The sequence below is a fragment of the Macrotis lagotis genome, chromosome 3 (assembly GCF_037893015.1).
Source record: "Macrotis lagotis isolate mMagLag1 chromosome 3, bilby.v1.9.chrom.fasta, whole genome shotgun sequence".
NCBI classification, from domain to species: domain Eukaryota; kingdom Metazoa; phylum Chordata; class Mammalia; order Peramelemorphia; family Peramelidae; genus Macrotis; species Macrotis lagotis.
Window position 1 is genome coordinate 283,955,810 of NC_133660.1, and position 22,876 is coordinate 283,978,685.

The window sequence follows — 22,876 nt, forward strand, 5'->3', positions numbered from 1 at the left end:
CTCTGGCCACTCAGCCCCCTCACCCCACCCATCTGCTGCTCAGGCTTCCCTTGCTTTCCCTTTTCTGGATTCTAGGGGTGACAGAGATGGGGGGAGGCTCTGGAATCTGCGGGTGGGGGAGGGGCAGCTGCGAGTGGTCACGTGACCCTGTGACCTCCCTTTCCAGGTCTTTGACTTTGGTGGCGGGTCTGCTTCCCTGACCAGATATGAAGAGGAGGAGACTGGGCCAGAGTCCAGTCCAGCATTGCCAGGGATCTGGGAAGAGGTTGTTATATTTCTTTTCTGACCCCACTGATAGTGATTCCTTCAAAATCTAACTGCGGAATGAATTATTGGGGGCCATAGAGAGTCCCCATTGAGAGGCAGGCAGGTTTATACCCCAAAGGAGTCAAAGATAGAAAGGCACCCATTGTACATTGGATTCCCACACCTAGGAGCAAGCCACATCCTTGATGCGAGCCCCCTGCATATGGTGGTGGTGATGGGGGTGATGGGGAGGGTGATGTTGATAGTAATGATGGTGGTGGTGATTGTGATGGGGGTGATTATGGTGACGGTGGTGATGGGAGTGATGTGATGATGGAGGTGGTGGGGGGTCATGATAGGGATGATGGGGGTAATTATGGTGATGGGGTGGTGGGGGTAGGGATGGGGGTAATTATGGTGATGGAGATGTTGGTGGTGGCCAGGGAGGTTTGCTCAAACCTGGCACAAAGGATGGCTTGCCATCTCTAGCTTCTCTCCCCATCCTTCTCTAAGGAAGACTAATTTCTGCCAGAAGGAGAAGCAGGAAATTGGAGCTAGAGACCATTATTTTACTTTCCTCAGAAAGAAGGGGAAATCTACATCTTTGCACATTGTTGGAGGAACTGGATTCAGGAAGCCCTGAGTTTGCATGGGACCTCAGACACTAGCTGCGTGACCCTGGGCAAGTCACTTTAACCTGTGCCTTAACCCACTGGGGAAGGAAATGGCAAACCTCTCCAGTATTTTTGCCAGCAAAACCCCACAGACAGCATTGCAGTGGGGTCACAAAGAGTTGGACACAGCTGAGCAATAGTATGTCTAGGGGACATGATTTTCAGGTTCAAGCTAACTTCTGATTGCTGTTTTATTATGGGAGGAAGCAGGACCCCGAGCTTGATATCCAGGATCTGACGCCCCCCCCCCCCCATACCAGTTCCACTTAGCCAAGAAAACTATTTTCCAAATCAATAGCAAATTGGAAGTCCGAGATAGAAGATGTAGGAGAATGTGCCGGACAATAGAGAGAAAAACTCTCCCCAGAGAGAATTTCCCAATCTCAGCAAAGGGGAATACTCCCAAGTCTCTTGGCTTAGCCAGCTGGACCGGGATGCGATGAGGACGAGCTGCTCCTTTCATGTTGGATTTGTTTCAGGAGATCAGAGTTGGAGTTAGAAGGGATCTTATGGCTCATCTATTCTGACACTTAGTTTTCTATATTTTATTTTTTTGAGGGTTTTTTGCAGGGCAATGGGGTTATGTGACTTGCCCAAGGTCGCATAACTAATTATTAAGTGCCTGAGGTCAAATTTGAACTCAGGTCCTCCTGACTCCAGGGCTGGTGCTCTATCCACTGCACCACCTAGCTGTCCCTACTCATTTTTCTAGATTTAAAAACAAAACCCAACTCGGACTTCAGGTTGCATCCTGAAGCTGTTTGCAGGCAGCTAAGGTAGCCCAAGCTTTGAGCATCACCTGGTGACTTGTTCCCATGACAAAACCATCCCAGGCAGCCAGGGCCTGAAGGAAGGCAGAGGGTTGGAGACAAAAGGAGGGATGTAAGAGATCTAAAAGTGGCATCTATAATGGGCAACTTTGAGCCTAGATCCCAGAAGGGCTGAGCTTCCAGGACCCTCAGGATACTGTTCAACCCCCTTCATCTCTAAGTTTTTGGGGTGCCATTCCCTGTCTGGATTTTCCTCCGACCTCTCTGACCAATACTTCTTAGTCTCTGTTGCTGGATCCTCCTCCAGATCATGCTCTGGAACCCAGGGTTCTGGCCTTGGTCTTCTCTTCTTCTTCTCTTGGGCATCTCATCAATGGATTTAATGACCATCCCTAGAGAGGCTAGGGATCCTCACCGCTACTTTCCTACCCAAGCTCTGCTGACCTCGGATCTTGCATCTCCTTCTTTCCCCCTGAATTCTCCCCCTGCCTTGTCTTCCCTGGGACTGCAGAGGGCACCCCCAGCCTCCCTGTCTATCAGACCCCCACCCTGCTCCTGGGAGTCCCCTTTTCTCTCTCACCCCCACATCTGAGCTCTTGTCAGGGCCTGTTGGTTTCTGCTTTGGAACTTTTTTCTCCTCTAGCCCTGCTGCCATCCTGGGGCAGACCCCCCCACTCCTGCGCTCTCGCAATAGTTGCTGGGGTCTGCTCGCCCCACTCCAGCCTACCCTCCATTCAGCCTTGAGACTGACTTTCCTACGCTGAGCATGTCACCCCCTACTCACTGCCCCCCGGGGCCCCTTCTCACTCCCAGGAAGGCTCTGCTGGCCTTCAAAGCCCTTCATGCCCGGCCTCCTCTGCCTCCCTCAGCTTCCCACCGGACTCCCCCCCATCTTTGTTCTGGGGCCATCGCTCCCCTGGCCCATGAACAGGCCCCTCTAGCTCCTGGCCCCTGAGGAGCCTCCAGCAGTCGCTGACCTCCAGGCCGCAGGAGGCCTTTCCCACCCCCCTCCATTCTGGGGGCTCCCTTCTGCTAATGGTGCCCCCGGGACGGGAAGCTCCTGCGGGCAGGGCCTGTCTCTGGCTGAGCCCAGGGGCCATTCATAAAATGATGGGTGGGCTGGCTGTCCCGGGCGCTCCCTGTGCCAGGAGCCACCCCTTCCGGGCGGGCTGGGAGGCAGGGGCACGGCCAGGAGGGAGTGAGCGCCCCGTCCTGGGTGGGGGGCAAGCAGGGGCTGGAATACTGGGTGTGACCGGGGCGGGGGGGGGCGGCGTTCCTGGCCAAGCACGGTTCGGCCTCAGTTCCCTCTGCCAGAGCCCCCAACCGCCCCTTTAAACGCCGCCGGCAGCCGAAACTACAACTCCCAGAATTCAGAGTGGTGGGGAGACGGGAGCTTCCGGTGTCCGCCTTCCGCCCTGGAGATTACGAGCTGCGTCCAACAGTTTTTCCCAAGAGCCTCTTCGGTGTCCTCCCGCTCCCCGGGGAGGTCTTCCGGGGCGGGATTCCCGGGCGTGAGCGACAGCGAGTGGCCGGAACTCCATCTCCCAGTAAGCTCCGCGCGGGGGCTGGGCGGAGCGGACTTCATCTCCCGGCATGCTCCGGGTCCCGCGGGCTCCTGGGCCAGCTCCTTGTGTGGGATGTACGAGCGGAGGTGGGCGCGGGGCCGGGGGCTGGGGGCCCGGGGGAGGGGTCGCAGCTGACCCCTGGGGGCTCCGGCCAGGCCCGTGGAAGACGGGGGAGAGGGCAGCAGACGTGGGGAGGGAGAGGAGCAGAAAGAGGGGGAGGGGAGGAGCTGCAGGTGCGAGGAAGGGGGAGGGGGCTTGAGTGCCGGGTGGAGGAGGGGTGGGGGCGTGAAGGGAGGGGCATGGGGAGGAGGGGTCGCGTGGCTCCGGGGGGAAGGGAAGGGGTGGGGTCTTGGGGCCAGAGGGGAGGGGAGGAGTGATGGGGGAGGGAGAGGTTGGGAGACTTCTGGGGGGGCGTGCCCCCATCAGGATGTGAGGGAATGGAGGGGGCTGTGCGGTAGGGAGAGGTGCCCTGGGAAGAGTAAGGTGGAGGGGATGCGGGGAACCCCGAATCGAAGGGACTAGCTCCACCTGTTGGCTCTCCTGATGGGGAAACTGAGGCCCAGGGCTGAGCCGGCAGGTGCCCAAGGCCAGGGCCGGGAGCGGGAGCCAGCTCTTCCGGAGCCCCGCTCTGATGCTCCTTCTTCTCCAAGAATGAAAGTTCTTGCCTCCAGGGAGCTTCCTCTCTACAAGGCCTGGGGGGGTGCCCCGGGGCTCCCGCTGGAGTCCTGACCCACTCACCCCAGAAGCCACGGAGGGGGAGAAGACTCCAGAGAGGAGGCACTGACCCGGATCTCACCCTTGGAGGGAGAAGGAGGAGTTATAGGGCAGTTTGTAGGGCCCTTCCCAGTCATCTGAGCATCCTTGTGCTCTTGAAAGACTGAGGTCAGAGGGGGATTCGCTTAAGGCCCCAAGGGTCAGAATTCAAGTCCTAGACACCAGGCAAGGGGTATGTGAAGGAGAGGGAGGAGGAGGAAGAGAAAATCCTGGCCCCAGCCTTGAACCCCGGTTCTACCATTTACCTCTGACCTTGACCAAGCATCCTTTCTCAGTGGACCTCAGTTTCCATCTCTATAATGAGAATTTTGACTAGAACTCTAAGGTTCTCATCAGGAGTATCTCCTATAGGGCAGAGGGTGCAGAGGGACAGGGTGATGATGGGACTCTTAGGGAGAAGGGGAGCAGGGGTGACAAGGAGGAACAAGAATTGGAGCCAGGGGATCCTTATAGAGAAAGGAAAGGTATGATGAACTCCAAAGATAGAGGGCTAGAAGAGGGGTGTGAGATGTGGGGTCCTCTGGGGGGGGTTCCTCAGGACAGGTAAAGAGGAATGGCAGGAGGTGCCAAGGGACCCAGTGAGGACAATATGAGAAGCTGCAGGAATTCCAAAGGGACCCCCAGAGAGGGCAGTGAGAGGTGAAAGTTTTTAGGGAGGATGGCTCAAATAGAGTTTGATGATTCCTTTGGGAAAGGGGCCCAGACATCCATGGGGGACGATGGACAACCAAAGAGCAAAGGCCAGAAGGGAAGCTTGAGGGAAGGACGCGAGGCTTTGGGCCCAGGGAAGGGGGCAGAGACATCCTTTTTTTCCTGCCCAGGTCACCATGGGGCTGAAGGCTGCCCAGAAGAACCTGTTCCCGCTACGCTCCATTGATGATGTGGTGAGGCTCTTTGCTGCCGAGCTGAACCGGGAGGAGCCGGACCTGGTGCTGCTGTCTCTGGTGCTGGGCTTCGTGGAGCATTTCCTGGCAGTCAATCGGGTGATCCCCACCAATGTGCCCGAGCTCACCTTCCAGCCCAGCCCGGCCCCCGACCCCCCGGGTGGCCTCACCTACTTCCCTGTGGCTGACCTCTCCATCATCGCGGCCCTCTATGCCCGCTTCACCGCCCAGATCCGTGGCGCCGTGGACCTGTCTCTCTACCCCCGGGAGGGCGGTGTTTCCAGCCGAGAGCTGGTGAAGAAGGTCTCCGATGTCATCTGGAACAGCCTGAGCCGCTCCTACTTCAAGGACCGGGCTCACATCCAGTCCCTTTTCAGCTTCATCACAGGTTTGTGGGAAAGGGACCCTTTCTCCCCTCAGCTCCAGGGAGGCCAGGCAACTCTTGGGTCTGGGCAGATCCAAGGGACACTTTCTGGGTGGTGGTGAGGAAAACTGTCTTATGGGATGGTTTCCTTTGGGGGGGGGGCAGGAAGCCTGGGCTCACCCAGGCAGCTTTCAGTGGATTTAAGCCCTTGTTCCAGGTCACAGATGTGTCTTGAATTTGGGGAGGAAGCTGGGTTCTGGTCCCAGGATTCTGTAGGCACAGCCAGTCTAGATCACATGGTGATAGACAGGATTCCAGCCCGGGTCCTGGCCACCCAGAGCCACCCTGGGAATCCCCCTCAGGAATCTTATGAGACAGCGGTTGTGAGAACAGTTGGCAAAGCATGGTCCGGTGGTCGGTGCCTTTTTATTTACATGGATACCAGAGCTGAAGTGGTGAGGGGCAGAGGCAGAGCCCACCGGGGTTCATGTGAACAGACTTCCTGGAGGAGAGGGAGACAGAAGGGAGGGGATAGAGGACACTGCCCAGCCAGGGGATGGTTTAGGCTCAGGTTGCCAGGTGGGAGGCCCCATTGTTGTTCGAGCTAGGGCAGAGGCTGATAGAAGTCCCCTCCTCTCTCTGCTGACAGGCACCAAGCTGGACAGCTCGGGGGTGGCCTTTGCAGTGGTAGGGGCCTGCCAGGCCCTGGGCCTCCGAGATGTCCACCTGGCCCTGTCTGAGGACCACGCCTGGGTTGTATTTGGCCCTGATGGGGAACAGACGGCTGAAGTTACGTGGCATGGGAAAGGCAATGAGGATCGGAGGGGTCAGACGGTGAACGCCGGCGTAGCTGAGCGAGTAATGCCCTCTCCTCCACCCTTCTCCAGGAATTACCCGACCCCCAGCATGTGGACTCCCTAGAGGGGAATGAAAGGGGAATGAGGGTTTGACTGGATGGCAAAGTTGACCTGACTCTCCCCTATCTTCCCCTCCAAGAGCTGGTTGTACCTAAAGGGCTCCTATTTGCGCTGTGACCGCAAGATGGAGGTGGCCTTCATGGTGTGCGCTATCAACCCCTCCATTGACCTGCACACGGACTCTCTGGAACTTCTGCAGCTCCAGCAGGTGTGGCCCCTGGCTGACCCCCACACCTGGAGTTCCTCATTCCTTCCCTTGGGTCAGGCCCTGAACCCTTGGGCAGCCTCGCCTCCATTCACATCTTTGTCCTTTTTCACCCACAGAAGCTCCTCTGGCTGCTCTATGACTTGGGACACTTGGAAAGGTGAGGGATGGAGAAGGCAAGGAGGGAAATAGAGGGAAGGGGTGCTGTCGGGGCCTGGGTCTACAGCCTCATCCCTCTCTTCAGGTACCCAATGGCTCTGGGTAACCTGGCAGACCTGGAGGAACTGGAGCCAACGCCTGGCCGGCCAGACCCTCTCACCATCTATCACAAGGTGGGTGTGTCTGTAGAGGCCAGGACTGTGGGACTGGGGGGGGGGTCCTGCTCATGAGTTCAGCTAAGAGCGGGCTCCCTGGGACCCCCAGCTCCAGAAGGGCCTTTTGTCACCCCCACATACATACAAACCTACAGACCCACACCTAGTGGCCCATGGAGGAGGGGGTCAGGCCCCCCCCCCATGGAGTTTCCAGGCCAGACACCTGCAGTCCTCAGCAGTGACAGCCTCTGGGTGCCCAACTCTGCTGGCTTTGTGGGGCCAGTCCTTAGGCTCCCTCCTTTGAAGCTATTGTGCTGGGGGACAACAGGACTGGGCTGATTCAGCCCGGGGTGGTGTGGTGACCACCTCGAAGAGCAGCTGGCGGGCTGGTTTCCTGAGGTTCTGAACCCCCGCCTCCACCCAGGGCATCGCCTCTGCCAAGACCTACTATCGGGACGAGCACATCTACCCCTACATGTACCTGGCTGGCTACCACTGCCGGAATCGCAACGTCCGGGAAGCCCTGCAGGCCTGGGCGGACACAGCCACCGTCATCCAGGAGTGAGGATCCCCCCGATCTCTCCCCCCTTGGATCCCCCAGACCCCTTCTCACTGCTTGGGTGAATGGAGAGTTGGGGCTGATTCTTCCTTGTCCCTTGGGGGGGGGTGTCTGGGCTCACTCAGTCTCCCCCCCCCCCCCAGCTACAATTACTGCCGAGAGGATGAGGAAATCTATAAAGAATTCTTTGAGGTTGCCAACGACGTGGTCCCCAACCTGCTGAAGGAGGCCGCGCTGGCAGAGACCGGGGAGGATCGGGGCGGAGAGCATGCCCAGGTAGCCGGGGAGGACAGGGCGGAGAGTGTGCCCGGGTAGCTGGGGCGGTGATGAAGAGTGTGCCTAGGTGACCAGGGAGGACGGGGTGAAGAGTGTGCCTGGGTGACCAGGGAGGACGGGGTGAAGAGTGTGCCTGGGTAAAGGGCTGGTGGGTGGCACGTCCCGGCTTCCGGGAAGGGCCTTCGGAGCCTTTGTCACCCCATCCCAGCACGGACCGGGGGGGGGGGTCCCCCGGAGGGAGGGGCGGCCCCATCTGAAGCCCCCGCCCGTGTCGCCCAGGGCTCCCCGGCCCAGGCTTCTGCCCTGCAGGACCCCGAATGCTTCGCCCATCTCCTGCGCTTCTACGATGGCATCTGCAAGTGGGAGGAGGGCAGTCCCACGCCCGTGCTGCACGTGGGCTGGGCCACCTTCCTGGTGCAGTCCTTGGGGCGCTTCGAGGGCCAGGTGAGCCGCCGGGGTGCCCGCCGGAGACGGGGGGGGGGGTGCCGCTTGCTGGGGGGGCCGGGGGCCGCCGGGGAGCGGGGTCGACCTTCCCGTGGGTCCCCAGGTCCGGCAGAAGGTGCGCATCGTGAGCCGGGAGGCCGAGACGGCGGAGACGGAGGAGCCGTGGGGCGAGGAGGCCCGGGAGGGCCGGCGGCGGGGGCCCCGGCGCGAGTCCAAGCCCGAGGAGCCCCCGCCGCCCAAGAAGCCGGCCCCGGACAAGGGCGCCCCCAGGCGGCCCGGGGCGGCCCCCGGCGCCCCCAAGGCGGCCGAGGGCGGCGGCCCCGCGCCGGCCGCGGCGCCCCCGGCCTCCCCGCCGCCCTCGGGCCCGGTGCTGACGTTCCAGAGCGAGAAGATGAAGGGCATGAAGGAGCTGCTGGTGGCCACCAAGATCAACTCGAGCGCCATCAAGCTGCAGCTCACGGCGCAGTCGCAGGTGCAGATGAAGAAGCAGAAGGTGTCCTCGGCCAGCGACTACACGCTGTCCTTCCTCAAGAGGCAGCGCAAGGGGCTCTGAGCCCGGCCCCGGCGGCCGCCTGGCCCTGGCCGGCCCGCTTGTACATAGGTTTATTTTTCGGTCTCCAGGAAAATGAATAAATTTTTGTACCAAAGCCGAGTCCGCGGTCGTGCTGGGGGGCTGCGGGGCGCGCGGGGGGCGGGGCGGGCGGGGCGGGCGGGGCGGGCGGGGAAGCCCCGGGCGGCCCCGCCCCGGCCGGCGGCCCCGCCCCGCGGAGGCTCCGCCCGGCCCGGCCCGGCCTCCGCGCGGGGCCATGGCGCTGCAGCTGCCGGCCGTGTCGCTGCGGGACCCCCGGGAGCGCTTCGAGCTGCTGCAGCGGGTGGGCGCGGGCACCTACGGGGACGTGTACAAGGTGCGGGCCGGGCGCGGCGGGGGGCGGCCGGGCGCGGGGGGCGGGCGGGGCCCTCACGGCCTGCGTTACAGGCGCGGGACGCCGAGACCTCGGAGCTGGCCGCCGTGAAGATCGTCAAGCTGGACCCAGGTGAGGCCCGGGCGGGCGGGGGGCGGCCGCCCCGGGCCCCCCGCAGGTGACGGCAGCCTCCCCTCCCCCCCAGGCGATGACATCAGCGCCCTGCAGCAGGAGCTCACCATCCTCCAGGAGTGCCGGCACCCCAACGTGGTCACCTACCTGGGCAGCTACCTCAGGTGCCCCCGCGCCCCGGCCCGGCCCCGGCCCCGGCGCGGCTCCCCCTCCTCCACGAGTCCTGCATCGCCCGCCCCAGGGCCCCCCATCTCTCCCCCCCAGGCCTCTAAGCCTCTCTGCTTGGCTTCCGCAGAAACGACCGCTTGTGGATCTGCATGGAGTTCTGCGGAGGGGGGTCCCTGCAGGAGATCTACCAGGGTGAGACCCCGGCCCCTTCCCCCCCCCCGAGCCCTTGGGCCCAGCCCTAAGCGGTGGGGGACGGGGCGCCTTCCCGGGGCTCCCCAAACCCGGGGCTTCCCCGTCTTCCTCCAGGCACCGCAGCCCCATCCAGGGACAGCACAGGACTTGCTGCTGATGCCAACCAGGGGATGACTTTGCTCTTGGGGAGGGGGCTGGATGGCTCGTTCTTGCCCAACCTTGGCAGGGCCTTGCCCTTAGAGTGGAGGGGCCCCCTGGCCTCCTCGGCCCACCTCTACCTTCACTCCTTCTTTCAGCCACCGGACCCTTGGAAGAAAAACAGATCGCCTACATCTGTCGGGAGGCCCTAAAGGTCGGGGAGGCCTCCTTCCTGTGCTCGCAACCCCGTTAGATCTGCTCCTGGCCCTGCCTTGCCTTGCCTGCCCTGCCTGGGCTGGGCCAGGGAGAGAGCCCAGCTATTCCCTTGAGATCCACTAATTGGTCCCCTGGGTGGGGGGGGGCCTCTAGGTCCTGGGGGGAGACTGGTGCCCGAGGGGGAGGGGCTGTTCCCCTGTTGCCGGAAGCTTCTCGTTTCCCTCTTGCCTCACCCGTTTCCTGTTTGGGGGAGGGGAGAGGGGGGAGGAAGCAGCTTGGGTGGTGGTGGGGGGGCCCCTCCTCAACCCCCCACTGAGCTCCTGACCCTGACCTGGCCCTGAGCTGGATCTGAGGACTCTGGAAGTGGGAGAAGGAGCTGGTGACCTAAGGGCTGACCCTTCAAGATCTCTCCTGTCCCCAGGGCTTGCATCATCTCCATTCTCAGGGGAAGATTCATAGGGACATCAAGGTAGGGAAGGCACGGTGATGTGTGTGTGTGTGTGTGTGTGTGTGTGTGTGTGTGTGTGTGTGTGTGTGTGTCGTGTGTCTTCCGGGGCTGCAGGTTGGCGGGCAGAGTGTTGCGCAATCTGTAGGCCCCCACAGGATGGAGTCTGTATGTATGATCTGAGATCTGAGCAAAGAGGGCAATCCTCTAGGGGACAGAAAAAGCTCCTAGACTGCTGTCTCGTTGGGTCAGCTAACTCAGCCTCCTCTGTCCCCACAGGGAGCCAACCTCCTCCTCACTCTCCATGGAGATGTCAAGCTGGGTCAGTGCTGGAGAAGGAGCCCAGGGTGATTGGGGGCTGGGGTGGGCAGAGTCACAAGTGACTCTAGTTACTCACAAGCCACTTGAGCAGGGGTTTGGGCAGGGGTATGAACCCCTATGGCTGTTTCGGGCCCCTCAGAGAGGGAAGAGGTGTGGCCCGGGCCTGGGAGGGCTCCAGCTGAAGCAGAGACAGGGAACTGAGCCAAGGGACCAGGTGTATCCTGATTCCCAAGCCGGAGGCACAGGAGGAAGTCTGGCTGTCTGGGTGCTGCTCATCTCTTTCTCTCTGTAGCTGACTTTGGCGTGTCTGGCGAGCTCACAGCATCTGTGGCCAAGAGGAGGTCCTTCATTGGGACACCGTACTGGTAAGGGCAGTCTCCCATTCTCTTAGAAGGGGCTGCCCTGGGGTGGCCAGGTAGCACGGAGCACCAGTCCTGGAGTCAGGAGGACCTGAGTTCAAATCCAGTTTCACACTTAATAATGACCTAGCTGTGTGGACTTGGGCAAGCCACTTAACCCCATTGCCTTGCAAAAAACAAAACAAAACAAGAAAGGGCTGCCCTGGGGACCCAGAGAAGGTGACACCAGCTCCCTGCCCCCAGGATGGCCCCTGAAGTGGCTGCTGTGGAGCGGAAAGGAGGCTACAATGAACTCTGTGATGTGTGGGCCATCGGGATCACTGCCATAGAGCTGGCAGAGCTGCAGCCCCCGCTCTTCCATCTGCACCCCATGAGGTCAGTCAGTGCCTCCCCTCTCCACCCCTGGGCCCCATTCCTGAATCACCGACCTTGATCTCTGATCTCCCCATTCCTCCTGAAGGGCATTAATGCTGATGTCCAAGAGCAGCTTCCAGCCTCCCAAGCTAAAGGAGAAGGCCTGCTGGTGAGTAGTCCAACCTTCACTTCCCATCTCCAGATCTTTGCCCAAGCTGTTTCCCCTGCCTGGAATATGCTCCTTCCTCAACTTCACCTATTGGACTCCTTAACTTCCTTCAAGGCTCAGCTCTAGTGACTCCTCCAGATGTCCCCCCCAGCTGGGGCGGGGGGGAGTCTTTGGACATTGGCCCAATTCTGACCCTCGCCTGATTCTCAGGTCCCAGAATTTCCACCATTTCCTCAAACTGGCCTTGACCAAGAACCCCAAGAAGAGGCCCCCTGCTGAGAAGCTTCTGCAGGTCAGAGATACTTTGAGAGGGGAGGGAGAAGGGGGTACTACTGAGGCAGAGTTAGCATGTGGTTGACTGAGGGGAGAAATACTTGTAGGATTTTGAGCTGGTGGTCAGGGAGGGCGTGTTGTGTGGGGTGACTCAGAGGCTCCTTGAGCTTTGATTCCTTCCCATTCCCCCCACCCCCATCTCTAGCACCCTTTCACAACCCAGACCCTCCCCCGGACCCTCCTCCTAGAGCTCCTGGACAAACTCAACGATCCCCACCTAGGCATCCCTACCCCAGAGGACTGTGACCTGGAGGTGAGGGGAGCCCCAGGCCTGGGGGGGCTGAGGGTAGGGAGTGGTGGGCTTCACAGGGTGGGTGGGCTGAGTCTCACTTTACCTTTCTGCTACAGACCTATGACATATTTCCTGACACGATCCATTCCCGGGGACAGCACAGTCAGGCAGAGAGGACCCCATCTGAGATCCAGTGTGAGCTACAGCGGGTAGCAAACAGAGGGGGAATCTGGGCTTCCCAAGACCTTCTTGTCTTCTGCCTCTCTCTTTTGGTTCCCTTCTGTTCCCCAGGCCTTCTGTCCCTCCTGACCTCTCTGACTTAATGTCCACTCTCCTTCTAGTTCACCAGGTCAAGTTTGGGGCTCCCAGGAGGAAGGAGACAGAGCCCCTGTGTGAGCCGGTAAGAAGGCGAGAAAGGGGAGGCTATGCCCTGGCGGGAACTGGGTGGGAGTGGGATGGGCCTTCTCTTGGCCCAGGACTTAAAGGTGAGGCTGCCAAAAGGGCCTGGGCATGGTCTTCCCACTCACCCCTGACCCTTCCACGTCCACGTGGTGAGGTCCTGGCCCTAGACCGAGAGGACCCAGGCCTAGACCCTGTTTCTGTCCATGACCTTGTCTGCCTCTTCCTGTGGGACGAGGGTGCTGGACTCCGTGGCCCTGGAGATCCCTTCTGGCTCCAGCTTCTTGTCCCATCCTCAGGACTTCAGTATTATTTTTTTTTGTCCATAAGTTTTTCTAGTATATTTATTTTTATGTTAGAAATATTTTCAGGTTACCCCTGGCTCCCATGCCCAGTTCTACCGCATGCCATCTTTTCCATAGTCCCGCTCAGAATGCTTTAATTCAATTTATGCAATAGCTAGTAGAGGGGATAGAGTCGGGAAGAACAGATTAGAGTCGGAGTTGGGAAGCCCAGGTTCAAATCCAGCCTCAGATCCTTTCTAGGATGAACTAGGCAAATTGCCTGACCTTGATTTGCTTCATTTCCCCTATTTCAAAAATGGGTTTAATGATACAGCTCCCTCCCAAGGTTGCTGCCAGGATAAAATGAGATAATATTTACAAAGTGCTCTGTAAACCTTAAAGTGCTCCAAATATCTTGCTATTAGTCTTATTACTAATTAGTATTTCTCTAATAGTGGTTTGGAGAAATTTTCATATGGTGATGGATGGCCTGGGTTTCCCTACATGGCAAGGCCAGCTTGGTTCCCTTGGTTCATTTTCTTAAATTATATATCAATTGGGGAATAGCTCCTATTCTTAGGACTTTGAATCCATCTTGGAAATGAGACCTTTATTCAAGAAATGTGTAATGCTCAGTAACACCCTGCTCTTTTCACAGTGGGAGGAGGAATGGACGCTTTTAGGGAAGGAGGAGCTGACCGGGTAGGTGAGGACAGTGGGCTGGGAGGGCAGGGCTGTTCAGGGGTAACCTCTGACTCCATGGCCCCATCTGTGTTTCCCTCCTTAGGAGTCTGCTGCAGTCAGTCCAAGAGGCCTTGGAGGAGAGGTGAGCTTTGGGATTGGAGGGATGGGGAGAGCGAGGGAGGGTAGCCTTGGGCAGCAGTCCTGCATCCTCTCTGGAGAAGGCCTCCCGAGGCTGCCCGCGGCTGTTTGTGCAGCTCTGTCTGCTGGGAACCATCTTCATCCTCCCTTGGGGATCAATACACTTGGGCTCCTGTACTCAGCAAACAGTCATCACGGGGCTACCACATGCTTGGCCTTGGGGATGCAATGACAGAAGAGAAGGAATCCCTGCCCTCAGGGAACTTCCATTCTTCTGGGGACCCTGTGTCCACAGATGGGTAAATACAAGGTCATTTGAGGAGAGAACACTGCCAGCTGTCCTGGAATGGAACCCTGAGGGAGCTGGGGCAGGTCTTCCGCTTGGGTGGAGGAGAAGGTGGTGCCAAATTCAGGGCAACTATTTATCTAGGCCCGTTGGAATGTGTTGGGTGACAGGCCCTGGAGGGATGGTGGATGGAGGGGAAGGAGCGGGTGGCTACTGAAGAACAGGAGGATCCATGGAGGTGAGGCATGAGGGGGGTGCCAAGGGATGACTTTGTCCAGGTGGAGCCTTTGTGCAAAAGAGATTGGTTTTTATTTTCAGGGAACAAGCCTTGGAGCCATAAACGCTTCAAGTTGTAGAGCAGGAGAGGACAGGAAAGTAGGAGATGAGATGCTCTGCTAGGAGAGGAGCTGCGAAGGGTGCCAGGGGGTGCTGGAGAAGAGAGGCTTTGGGGCCCAGGGATGTGGTCCGAGAAGTAGTGTTGACTGCGCCGCTCCAGGCCCAGTGTATGAGTGTGTGTGAATGATGTGTGTATGTGTGAGTGACTGTGTGAGAAAACATGTGAGAGTGTGTGTGTGTTTGTGTGTGTGTGTGTGTGTGTGTGTGTGTGTTTTGGGGAGGGTGGCTGAAAGAAGCCCGCAGTATGCAGGGGCTTCTGGGAAACCAGGCTTTCACGTGTGCCAGCAGATGGAGGGAGAGGAGAGGAGGTGCGTGGTGAGGGGCAGTTTGTTAAGACCCAGATGGCATGTCCTGTGGCCACCATGGACGGTGCTGGAGGAGAAGGGAGCCTGGGGGAGAGGGGAGGGCTGTTGGGATAACAGCAGGAAGTGGTTACCGGGCAGGGGGGTTTTCTCAGCCGTTGGTAAATCTGAATCACAGGCAGGAGGAAGCTGGGGACTGTGAGGCCAGGCTGGAAATGGGACCCCACCCTCCATGGCCTGTATATTTGGAGAGCTTGGGGGGCAGCAGTAGGGACAGCGGGGACATTGGGGGGCTGGTGGGGCTGGTGGGTACCAGGGGCCTACCAACTCCTGGGTTGGCTCCCCACATGGGCATGCTCAGCAGACGTGGGGAGTATGTTTGGCTCTTGGTCTGGCTTGCTGCCTCTGTGCCCTTCTGTCTCCAGCCTGGAATGCCCTCCCTCCTGAGCCCCATCTTAGGGGGCCATTCACATGAATCTCTCCTGAACCCCAATCATGCCATTCTCACCAAGTTGCTTGGGTTCCCTTCCTTCTCCTCTCTGGTTGATAAGCTCCCTGAGGGCAGGGACTCTATGTCTAGTGTCTCTGAGAGAGTGAGGCATGTGGTCATTCGGTGACTTGTGAGTCTGTGGCTGCCAAGGAGCCGCCGGGGCCTGGGGCCTTTAGCTAAGGAGTACTATTGGTTTTCCTCCTCACGGCATTGAGATGGTGGCCGTGGGTGCTCGTTGTCATCAAGTTCTCCCCCTATTAGGAGCCTGACCATGAAGCCGGCTCTGGAGGACCAGGTGGGTCTGGGGACGAAGGCCTGGTCCACGGGTGCTTGGGAGTGTTGGGGAGGAGACGTCTATCGGTTTGAGCCCGGATGCCCCAAGCTTCACCTGCCCCTTGGTCTCTTCTTCCCCAGGTCCTGGACTCCCCAGAGGATGGAACAGGAACCATCAAGCGCTCCCCTTTTGGGGGCCCTGGACCCCCAGGGCCTTCTGAAGTGGACTCTCCCAACTCTCCTCCAGGTAAGGTTTAGTCAGGGGAGAAGGGGAAGCTCTGGAGGTCAGTGGAGTTCTGGAAAGTTCCCCTTGTGCCCACCCTCCTGGGGGAAACACAACAGGGAAAGGAAAAGAGAAGGAATGGCTCTAAGTGGGGAGGGGAGGAGGAGTGGGAGATGACGGCCCAGTCTGTGTGCCCACTAGGGACCCCGGACCTGCCTCCGGCTCACTCTGAAACCCCACCACTGCTCTCTACTGAATGGGCCACCATGAAACGGAAGGAAGATACTGAGGTCAGCAAGGATTCCTAGATCCTGGGGGGAGGGGAAAGCGGGGTTGGAGGAGAGGAGTGGGAAGGGAAACTGGCTCTGAGCCCCCTCCGTCTCCTTTGCAGAGATCCTGCTGTCACGGCCTCCCACCCACCCCCAAAGTTCACGTAAGTGTCCCCCTTATGGCTCCGTCTTCAATCCAGCATCCTGGCCTCGGATGGCAGTCAATGCTCAGCTCCATGCCCTTTTTACAGATGAGGAGCCCAAAGCCAGGGCTTGGGGGAGGGAGCTTAGGCCCCACTTAGAAGCTAGGAAGAGTCAGAGTGGGCCCCAGGCCCAGAAGGCAGGCCCATGGTTCTCTCTTTTCTGTCCCTTCCCTTCCCTGGCCTTGGTCCTGTCTATCCTCTGCCCCAGATGGGCGCCTGCTTCTCCAAAGTCTTCAATGGCTGCCCGCTTCAGATTCACGCTGCTATCACCTGGATCCATCCTGTTACCCGAGGTAGGGTGGTGGCGGCAGCAGCGCCTGCTGTGGGGGCCAGCCCCCCAAGAGGAGAGGCAGGAGTGGGGCCCTGGTGGGGGGACTTCGCCGACTGGCCCCCCATTGTCACTGACACCCCTGTCCCCGCCCCCGGCTTCTGCTATTCCAGACCAGTTCTTGGTGGTGGGGGCTGAGGAGGGCATCTATACCCTCAATCTCCACGAACTACATGAGGATACCTTGGAGAAGGTGAGGAGGAAGAGAGGTGCAGACAAGACCGCATTTTTCCCATTTGAGTCCTGGCCATATTCAGGTCCTCAGGTTGGGTGCTGTGAACATGAGCTATTGGGGGGGGGTCCCCCTTGGTGATGGACAGGTGCCAAGGGGAGAGGGGGAGGGCCTCCAGGAGCATCCTGGGGTGGGGCTTTGGGTCCATCCCCAAGGACTGGGGTTCTGTTGGGGAGGGGGCCAGGAGGCCTGGCCGGCAAGTAAGCCACGTCTCTGTCCTTCAGCTGATTCCCCAACGCTGCTTCTGGCTCTACTGTGTCAACAACGTCCTTCTCTCCCTGTCAGGTATGGTTGGGACAGCCAGGATGGGGGGTGGAGTCAGCGGGTCACCACCACTAGCCCCATCATCAGAGGACCTTTATTGCAACCTTTGAGTTTTACAGATGGGGAAACTGAGGCACCAGAGAGTTAAGAGATGTGGCAGAGCTAGACACCCGAAACCCGGGGCATCTCAATTTAATCCCAAAATCCTTCCTGGCTTTGATGCTCCCTAAGCTCTATGACCCTGGGCAAGGGACCGACCCACTCCCTGCCTCAGTTCCCACCCCCGTGAAATGAGGACAACGATCCCTGCTCTGTCTCCTTCAGAAGAATAGGCTGGAGATAGAAATGTTCTAATAGGTCATAATGATAACTCTCGTTCTCTCTCCCCTGCCCTCCCCTCCCAGGGAAGACCACCCACGTCTGGGCCCACGACCTGCCCGCACTGTTTGAGCAACGACGGCAGCAGCAGCAGCGGCAGGTTCCCCTCTCTATCCCCACCCATCGGCTCACCCAGCGCATCATCCCCAGGTGAGGTGGACAGCAGGGGGCATCCCTCCCCAGCCTCCTCCTTTTTTTTTTTTTTAGGTTTTTGCAAGGCAAATGGGGTTAAGTGGCTTGCCCAAGGCCACACAGCTAGGTCATTATGAAGTGTCTGATACCAGATTTGAACCCAGGTACTCCTGACTCCAGGGCCGGTGCTTTATCCACTACACCACCTAGCTGCTCCTAAGCCTCCTCCCTTTCCCTGGGCTCTTTTGGTTTGGTGCCTCAGGAGAGAAGGGGGTTTGAACCCAGAGTCCTGGAGTGTATGGCAAGGCCGGCCTCCTCTGTCTGAGGGTCTAGAGGGACTCTGACCCTCCTAAGACCAGATTTGGTTCCTCCAGAGAAATAGCAGGCCCTTGAGAACAGCCCTCAGGGGCAGCTAGGTGGTGCAGTGGATAGAGCACCGGCCCTGGAATCAGGAGGACTTCAATTCAAATCTGACCTCAGACATTTAATAATTACCTAGCTGTGTGGCCTTGGACAAGCCACTTAACCCCATTTACCTTGCAAAAAAAAAACCTAAAAAAAAAAAAACCCAGCCCTCGGCACTTGGGGTCCGTTGGGTTGGCAGTGACCTGGCAGGGCTGGCCCCCTTTCACAGACGGGTGGGAGTGAGGCCATGGCAGTCGGGACTAGCTCATGCCAACCTTCCCCACAGGCGCTTCGTCCTTTCTACAAAGATCGCAGACACCAAAGGCTGCCTCAAGTGCCGCGTGGGTAAGAGCTCGGGGCCAGGGCTGGACGGGTGGTCTGCCTTTCACAAACCAAACTAAGGGACTTCAAGGAAGGAGGAGAATCTGGGAGGGCCTCAAGAGGAGGCGGTCTCTATACTAAGCCCCAGAAGAAGATAAGGAAAGAGGGAGGGGAGGTGGAGGTGGGAAATGGCAAGTTAGTTAGCTAGGAGTCCAGTCTGCTCCCAATAGGAGGGCTGTGGCTCCTTCTGTCCCACCTTTTGGTCTCTCTTACTAGGGATGGTGGGAGTTAGAGGGGAGGGAGATAGCAAAAGCAAAGATGTCAGTCATTAGGAGAAAAAAGAAACGAATTTAGGAAGACGTTGGGATTTATTCTCAGTCCCTGAAGCTTTAGGGTGTCAGAGTTTGGGAGGGAAGGGCTGAAGCCAGACCCTGTCCAGGCTGGTGGATGGACGGAGAGAACCTGGGAGGTTGGCGCCCAGAAGGGAGGGAGCAAGGGCCTCATTCAGGATTCTGGTTTTCAGTCACCAAAGGAACAGGTGTAGAGGCCAAAGGCTTCCCTCCTCTGCCTTCCTGCCCTCAGCTGGGACATGGAGGGAGAGGGTAGGACTTGGAGGTATCAGAGCAGGGTTCGAATCTTGCACATCGGTTTGTTGACCGGAGCTGAGATCCACCAGCTCTCTTCTCCTTCACAGTTCGAAATCCCTACACGGGGAGCACCTTCCTGCTGGCCGCCCTGCCCTCCAGCCTGCTGCTCCTGCAGTGGTATGAGCCCCTGAAGAAATTCCTGCTTCTCAAGGTTTGAGAGCCTGAAGAGGGGCAGAGGAGGTCCCTCCCTGGGGGGCTGGGGAGGGCCCACAGGGTCTCTGAGCCTGCCCATCCCTGGCTGGGCTGAGAAAGGCCACCGCCTCTGTTCTTCTGACCCTGGCAGAATTTCCCCACCGTCCTGCCCAATCCTTTGGGGCTCCTGGAGCCTCTCATCCTGGAAGGGAAGGAGCTGCCTCAGGTGTGCGTGGGGGCCACTGGGCCCGGGAGACCCGGCCTGGGCCTCCAGTTCCACATCCTCCCGCTAGAAACCAGCCCCACCCCGGACTTCCTCATCCCTCCCGGTGAGCAAGGAGCCTTGGCTTCCATTTTGGGCTCACTTTAAGGGTCACTCCAACTGAAGGATTTGGCTTCACTTCACAGATGGGGAAACTGAGGCACCGGGCAGTCTTCTAAGATTGCAAGGTTTCAGCTCTAGAGCTGGAGTCACCTTAGAGGCTGTTTATTTTTTTTCACACATGGTGAAAGAAGTCAGATTTGAACCCGGGTCCTTTGATTGTCCAAGCTAAGGGTCTGCTGTTCTGGGTTGCCCCCGAAAGTGCTCCCAAAGCCTTTCCCTCCAACTATCCCAGTGAAGTCAGGGGAGCAAAGATCATCATTCCTGGCTCCGACTGGGACTTGACTGAAATCATATGACAGAGGACCCAGGTTTGAACCTGCCTCTGTTACTGCTCATGTGACCTTTGGTAAATCATATCCTCTCTCTGAACCTCAGTTTCCCCAGCTGTAAAATGAGGGGTTGGGTTAGATGGCCCTCCAAGGCCCATTCCAACTCAGGATCTGCTTTCCTACGGTCCTGTTGGTTACTTCCCCTCCCCTGGACTCAGTTTCCCCATCTGTAAAAGAAGAGGCTTGAGGATACAGACAGAAGAACCCAGAGCAGTCAGAGGATGAGATGTTGGGGATCAGGAAGGAGGTGCCCTGGGGAGGCCTGAACCCAAGCTCATGCCTCCTCTGTCCACAGAGGGGGCTCCTGGCGCTGCCCAGCAGGTGATCCAAGTGGACCGGGACACAGTACTGGTGTGCTTTGAACGTGAGTGGTGGCCTGGGGTTGGTGGCTAAGTCAGGGAGGAAGCCAAGCCATGGGCTGGGGGCTGAGCCCCACTTCCACCCTTCCCCACAGGCTGTGTGCGGGTAGTGAACCTGCAGGGGACCCCGACTGGCGCTCTGGCCCACGAGCTCACCTTCAACTTTCCCATCGAGACTGTGGGTGAGTGAGAGGCCACAAGGAGCAGCTTCTGGGCAGCCCAGAGCCCTTCTCTTTAGCCTGGACTCATGTGTGTGTGTGTGTGTGTGTGGTGTGTGTATGTGTGTCCTCACACACACCTGGAGGCTTTCGGCTCTCAGGCAAGGCCAGCCACCCAGGCACCCCCAGGCCCTGCTCTGGAGCCTCGGGGCCTCTGACATCAGAGTGCTTCAGTCCCCGCACCAAGGCCCCTCTCCTGTCCTCCACTCCCCCCAGGCTGGTCCCCTTGTTTTCCAGCCTGTCCTTCCCAGAGATGCCCAAAGTGCTGCCTGTCCTTGAGCAGCTGCTTGTGCCCCCAGTGGGGCTGGAGTGGCAGAGGAGTCTCCTCGGCCACACTCTGCTTCCTTTCCAGCCACGGGAACTGGCTGCTCTGGTGGGAGAGCAAAGTCAGAAATGCCCAAGTCCAAACCCAGCCTGACTCTAGCCACGTGACCCTGGGCGAGTCACTGGACCTGTTTGCCTACATTTCCCCCTCCTGAACTGGGGTCAAGATTAGCACCCTCCCCTCTCCTGGGGCCGTTACCCCAACTGTTTCTATCATCCAGGGCTCATCACCGCGCCTCTCTGCCCAGCTCAGTGGCCCAGCTATCCCTTCCATGACATCATTCCTGCTCTTTCAACATTAGAAAGGCCCTTGTCCTTCCTTACATTATCATTGAGTCAGTGGAACTAGAAAGGGACTTTAGAAGCCATCAAACCCAACTCCCTCCCCATTTTACAGATGAAGAAACTGAGGCAAACAGGTTAATTGACTTCCCAGGGACTCAAAGCCTGCAAGTGCCTGGAGCTGAATTTGAACTTAGGTCTTCCTGGAGCCAGACCTGGCTTTCTGTCCCATCCTCTTCCTTGTAGTCTTCTTGTGTTCCTTTGCTACATTCCCTGGAGATCGGGAGCTCCCTGAGGGCAGGGCCCCTCCTAGTCCATCCTCCTAAGCCCAGTTCCTAGCCCCTGGCCTTTCCCCTTAGGGAAATGGTGACTCAATGTTGATCGGTGGAGTGATGGGCAGGCCGGTGAACTGGGGATAGTTGGACAGTCTATGGAAGACTCTGTGGGAGCCTTGCCCAGGAGGCCACTGGCAGGACAAGCTCTGCTCATCTAGCCTCCTGGAATTTCAGTTTCCCCATCTGTAAAATGGAAGGTCCAACAGATGGCCTAGGGCCAGGCTCCTATGGTGTCTGTAGAAATGGGGGGGGGGAGCAGAGAGGAGGGGCTGCCTGAGCTCTCAGGGGCCAGGCTGACTCTTCCCCTTGTCTCCAGTTTGCCTTCAGGACAGTGTGTTGGCATTTTGGCGGCATGGCATGCAAGGGCGGAGCCTGGAGACAAACGAGGTGAGGTCAGGCCTCTGAGGGTGGGTGCAGGAGTCTCCCCCTATCTCCAGCTTGGCATGACCCCCATTTTCTCTCCCAGCTGACTCAGGAGATCACTGATGAGACAAGGATATTCCAAGTGCTTGGGGCCCATAGGTAAGAGTGGGAGCTTCGGGGGGGCAAGGTGATAGCATGGCCAGAAATTGAGTGTCAATGGAGACATTGTGGTAGGGGCTGGAGGGGGGGGTGTTCCTGACTGATGGACAAGGGAACTTGGGTTTGAAGAATGAAAGCCCAGGCAGATAAGGGAGTTACACAACTGGATACCCTGAACTTTGAGGAGGAAAGTGAGGTGTAGATCCAAGAGGGAGGAGAGCTGGGGGCCATTTTGTTACATTACCTTGCTGGTCTATACTTATGAAACTGGAGAAAGAGGGAACAGATGTTGGTTCTAGTGGGATGTCAGCCCAAGGAGCTGATCAAGGAAAGTCTCAGAGACCTCAAGATGGGGGGGAGTTTAGAAGGGGTACCCAATGAAAGCTGTGGGAATGCAGGCAAAGTGCCCTGGACCATCCTGGAGCAGAAACAGCTTCCAGGAAGCTGGCCAGGGTCTGGGAAACTGGGGCTGGGGTCCTTTATGGACATGCCCTGGCTTCCATCTTTTCCACTTTGAACCCTTCTTCAGCTAGTCCTGCTTCCCCAGCCCAACCCCCATCTTCTCTTTATCTCTCCATTGTCTCCTTCCACCAGAGATATCATCCTGCAGAGCACCCCTACAGACAACCCTGGGGCTCACAGCAACCTCTATATCCTCACTGGCCACCAGAGCAGCTACTGAGCCCTGCCACCCTCACCACCAGGCTTGGGCCATAGGTCCCACCTGTGTGGCTGAGTCTGGGGTCATGAGCCTCTTTCGGTTTAGCTGAGGCTGGGGGGGGGGGTGTGGAGATGATATGTTCCTGAGATGTGTTTCAATGTGTGTTTGTGGGGGCAGGAGGGCCCCCATATGCACATATCCACAATAACTGGACTAGACCCAAGCTGCTGTGACTTCTTCCTTCACCCTCTGGGTGCCCCCTGCAACATTCCTATCTGCCCCTCTGGGAACTCTCCATTCCCACAGGGGCTATATAGGCTTTCTCTTGGACAGATTTGGGTGTTGGCCACTATATCTACCATATTGGGCATGATCCCTTGGAAAGGGTGGTCTCCACATCTTGCCCTGGGCCTCAACCTCTGTTCAAGGCCCAGGGGGACATGGTATTTAACAGGGAACTATATTGATATTAAAGTCCATTTGTTTTCCTCCTTGGGGTCCTGTGATTATTTTGGGGGGCAATCTGGAGCATTTCTGCTGAACCCCCTCCCTGGAGACACAGTTTTTGCTTTTTATGACATTCACATGGCTTGTGATTCCAGGTGCTGCTTGGGCATATTTCCTAGGGCTTCTACTCTGGAATTCCAGAGGCTCCCCTCTGAACGGGCATGGGAGGCCCCAAGGCCCAGGCCAGGTTAACTGGGGGGTGGGCAGGATGGCCA

At 58.3% G+C, this 22,876-nt stretch overlaps 2 protein-coding genes across 3 annotated transcripts; both read left to right on the forward strand.

The window, feature by feature from the left end:
- Nucleotides 1–3,259: 3,259 nt before the first annotated feature.
- MEN1 (menin 1) lies at nt 3,260–8,648 on the forward strand. Its single transcript, XM_074231137.1, has 10 exons — nt 3,260–3,341; nt 4,851–5,301; nt 5,927–6,135; nt 6,274–6,402; nt 6,519–6,559; nt 6,644–6,731; nt 7,138–7,274; nt 7,416–7,548; nt 7,828–7,992; nt 8,096–8,648. Exons 2-10 carry the CDS (start codon nt 4,857–4,859, stop codon nt 8,543–8,545), a joined length of 1,797 nt encoding a protein of 598 aa, XP_074087238.1. The 5' UTR covers nt 3,260–3,341; nt 4,851–4,856; the 3' UTR covers nt 8,546–8,648.
- A 120-nt stretch (nt 8,649–8,768) lies between these two features.
- Nucleotides 8,769–22,643, forward strand: MAP4K2 (mitogen-activated protein kinase kinase kinase kinase 2). Of its 2 annotated transcripts, XM_074231138.1 has the most exons (32): nt 8,769–8,897; nt 8,969–9,026; nt 9,100–9,190; nt 9,322–9,386; nt 9,683–9,738; nt 10,162–10,209; nt 10,465–10,507; nt 10,799–10,871; nt 11,109–11,240; nt 11,326–11,388; nt 11,599–11,680; nt 11,867–11,974; nt 12,070–12,148; nt 12,295–12,353; nt 13,295–13,338; nt 13,424–13,462; nt 15,194–15,227; nt 15,347–15,452; nt 15,630–15,718; nt 15,820–15,861; nt 16,109–16,193; nt 16,342–16,421; nt 16,685–16,745; nt 17,129–17,252; nt 17,926–17,984; nt 18,655–18,758; nt 18,891–19,068; nt 19,749–19,817; nt 19,908–19,994; nt 21,288–21,358; nt 21,438–21,493; nt 22,088–22,643. In XM_074231138.1, exons 1-32 carry the CDS (start codon nt 8,799–8,801, stop codon nt 22,173–22,175), a joined length of 2,472 nt encoding a protein of 823 aa, XP_074087239.1. In that variant the 5' UTR covers nt 8,769–8,798; the 3' UTR covers nt 22,176–22,643. The 2 variants fall into 2 exon arrangements, with proteins under 2 accessions (XP_074087239.1, XP_074087241.1); XM_074231140.1 differs by lacking the exons at nt 19,749–19,817; nt 19,908–19,994; nt 21,288–21,358; nt 21,438–21,493; nt 22,088–22,643 and adding an exon at nt 19,612–19,732.
- Nucleotides 22,644–22,876: the final 233 nt, after the last annotated feature.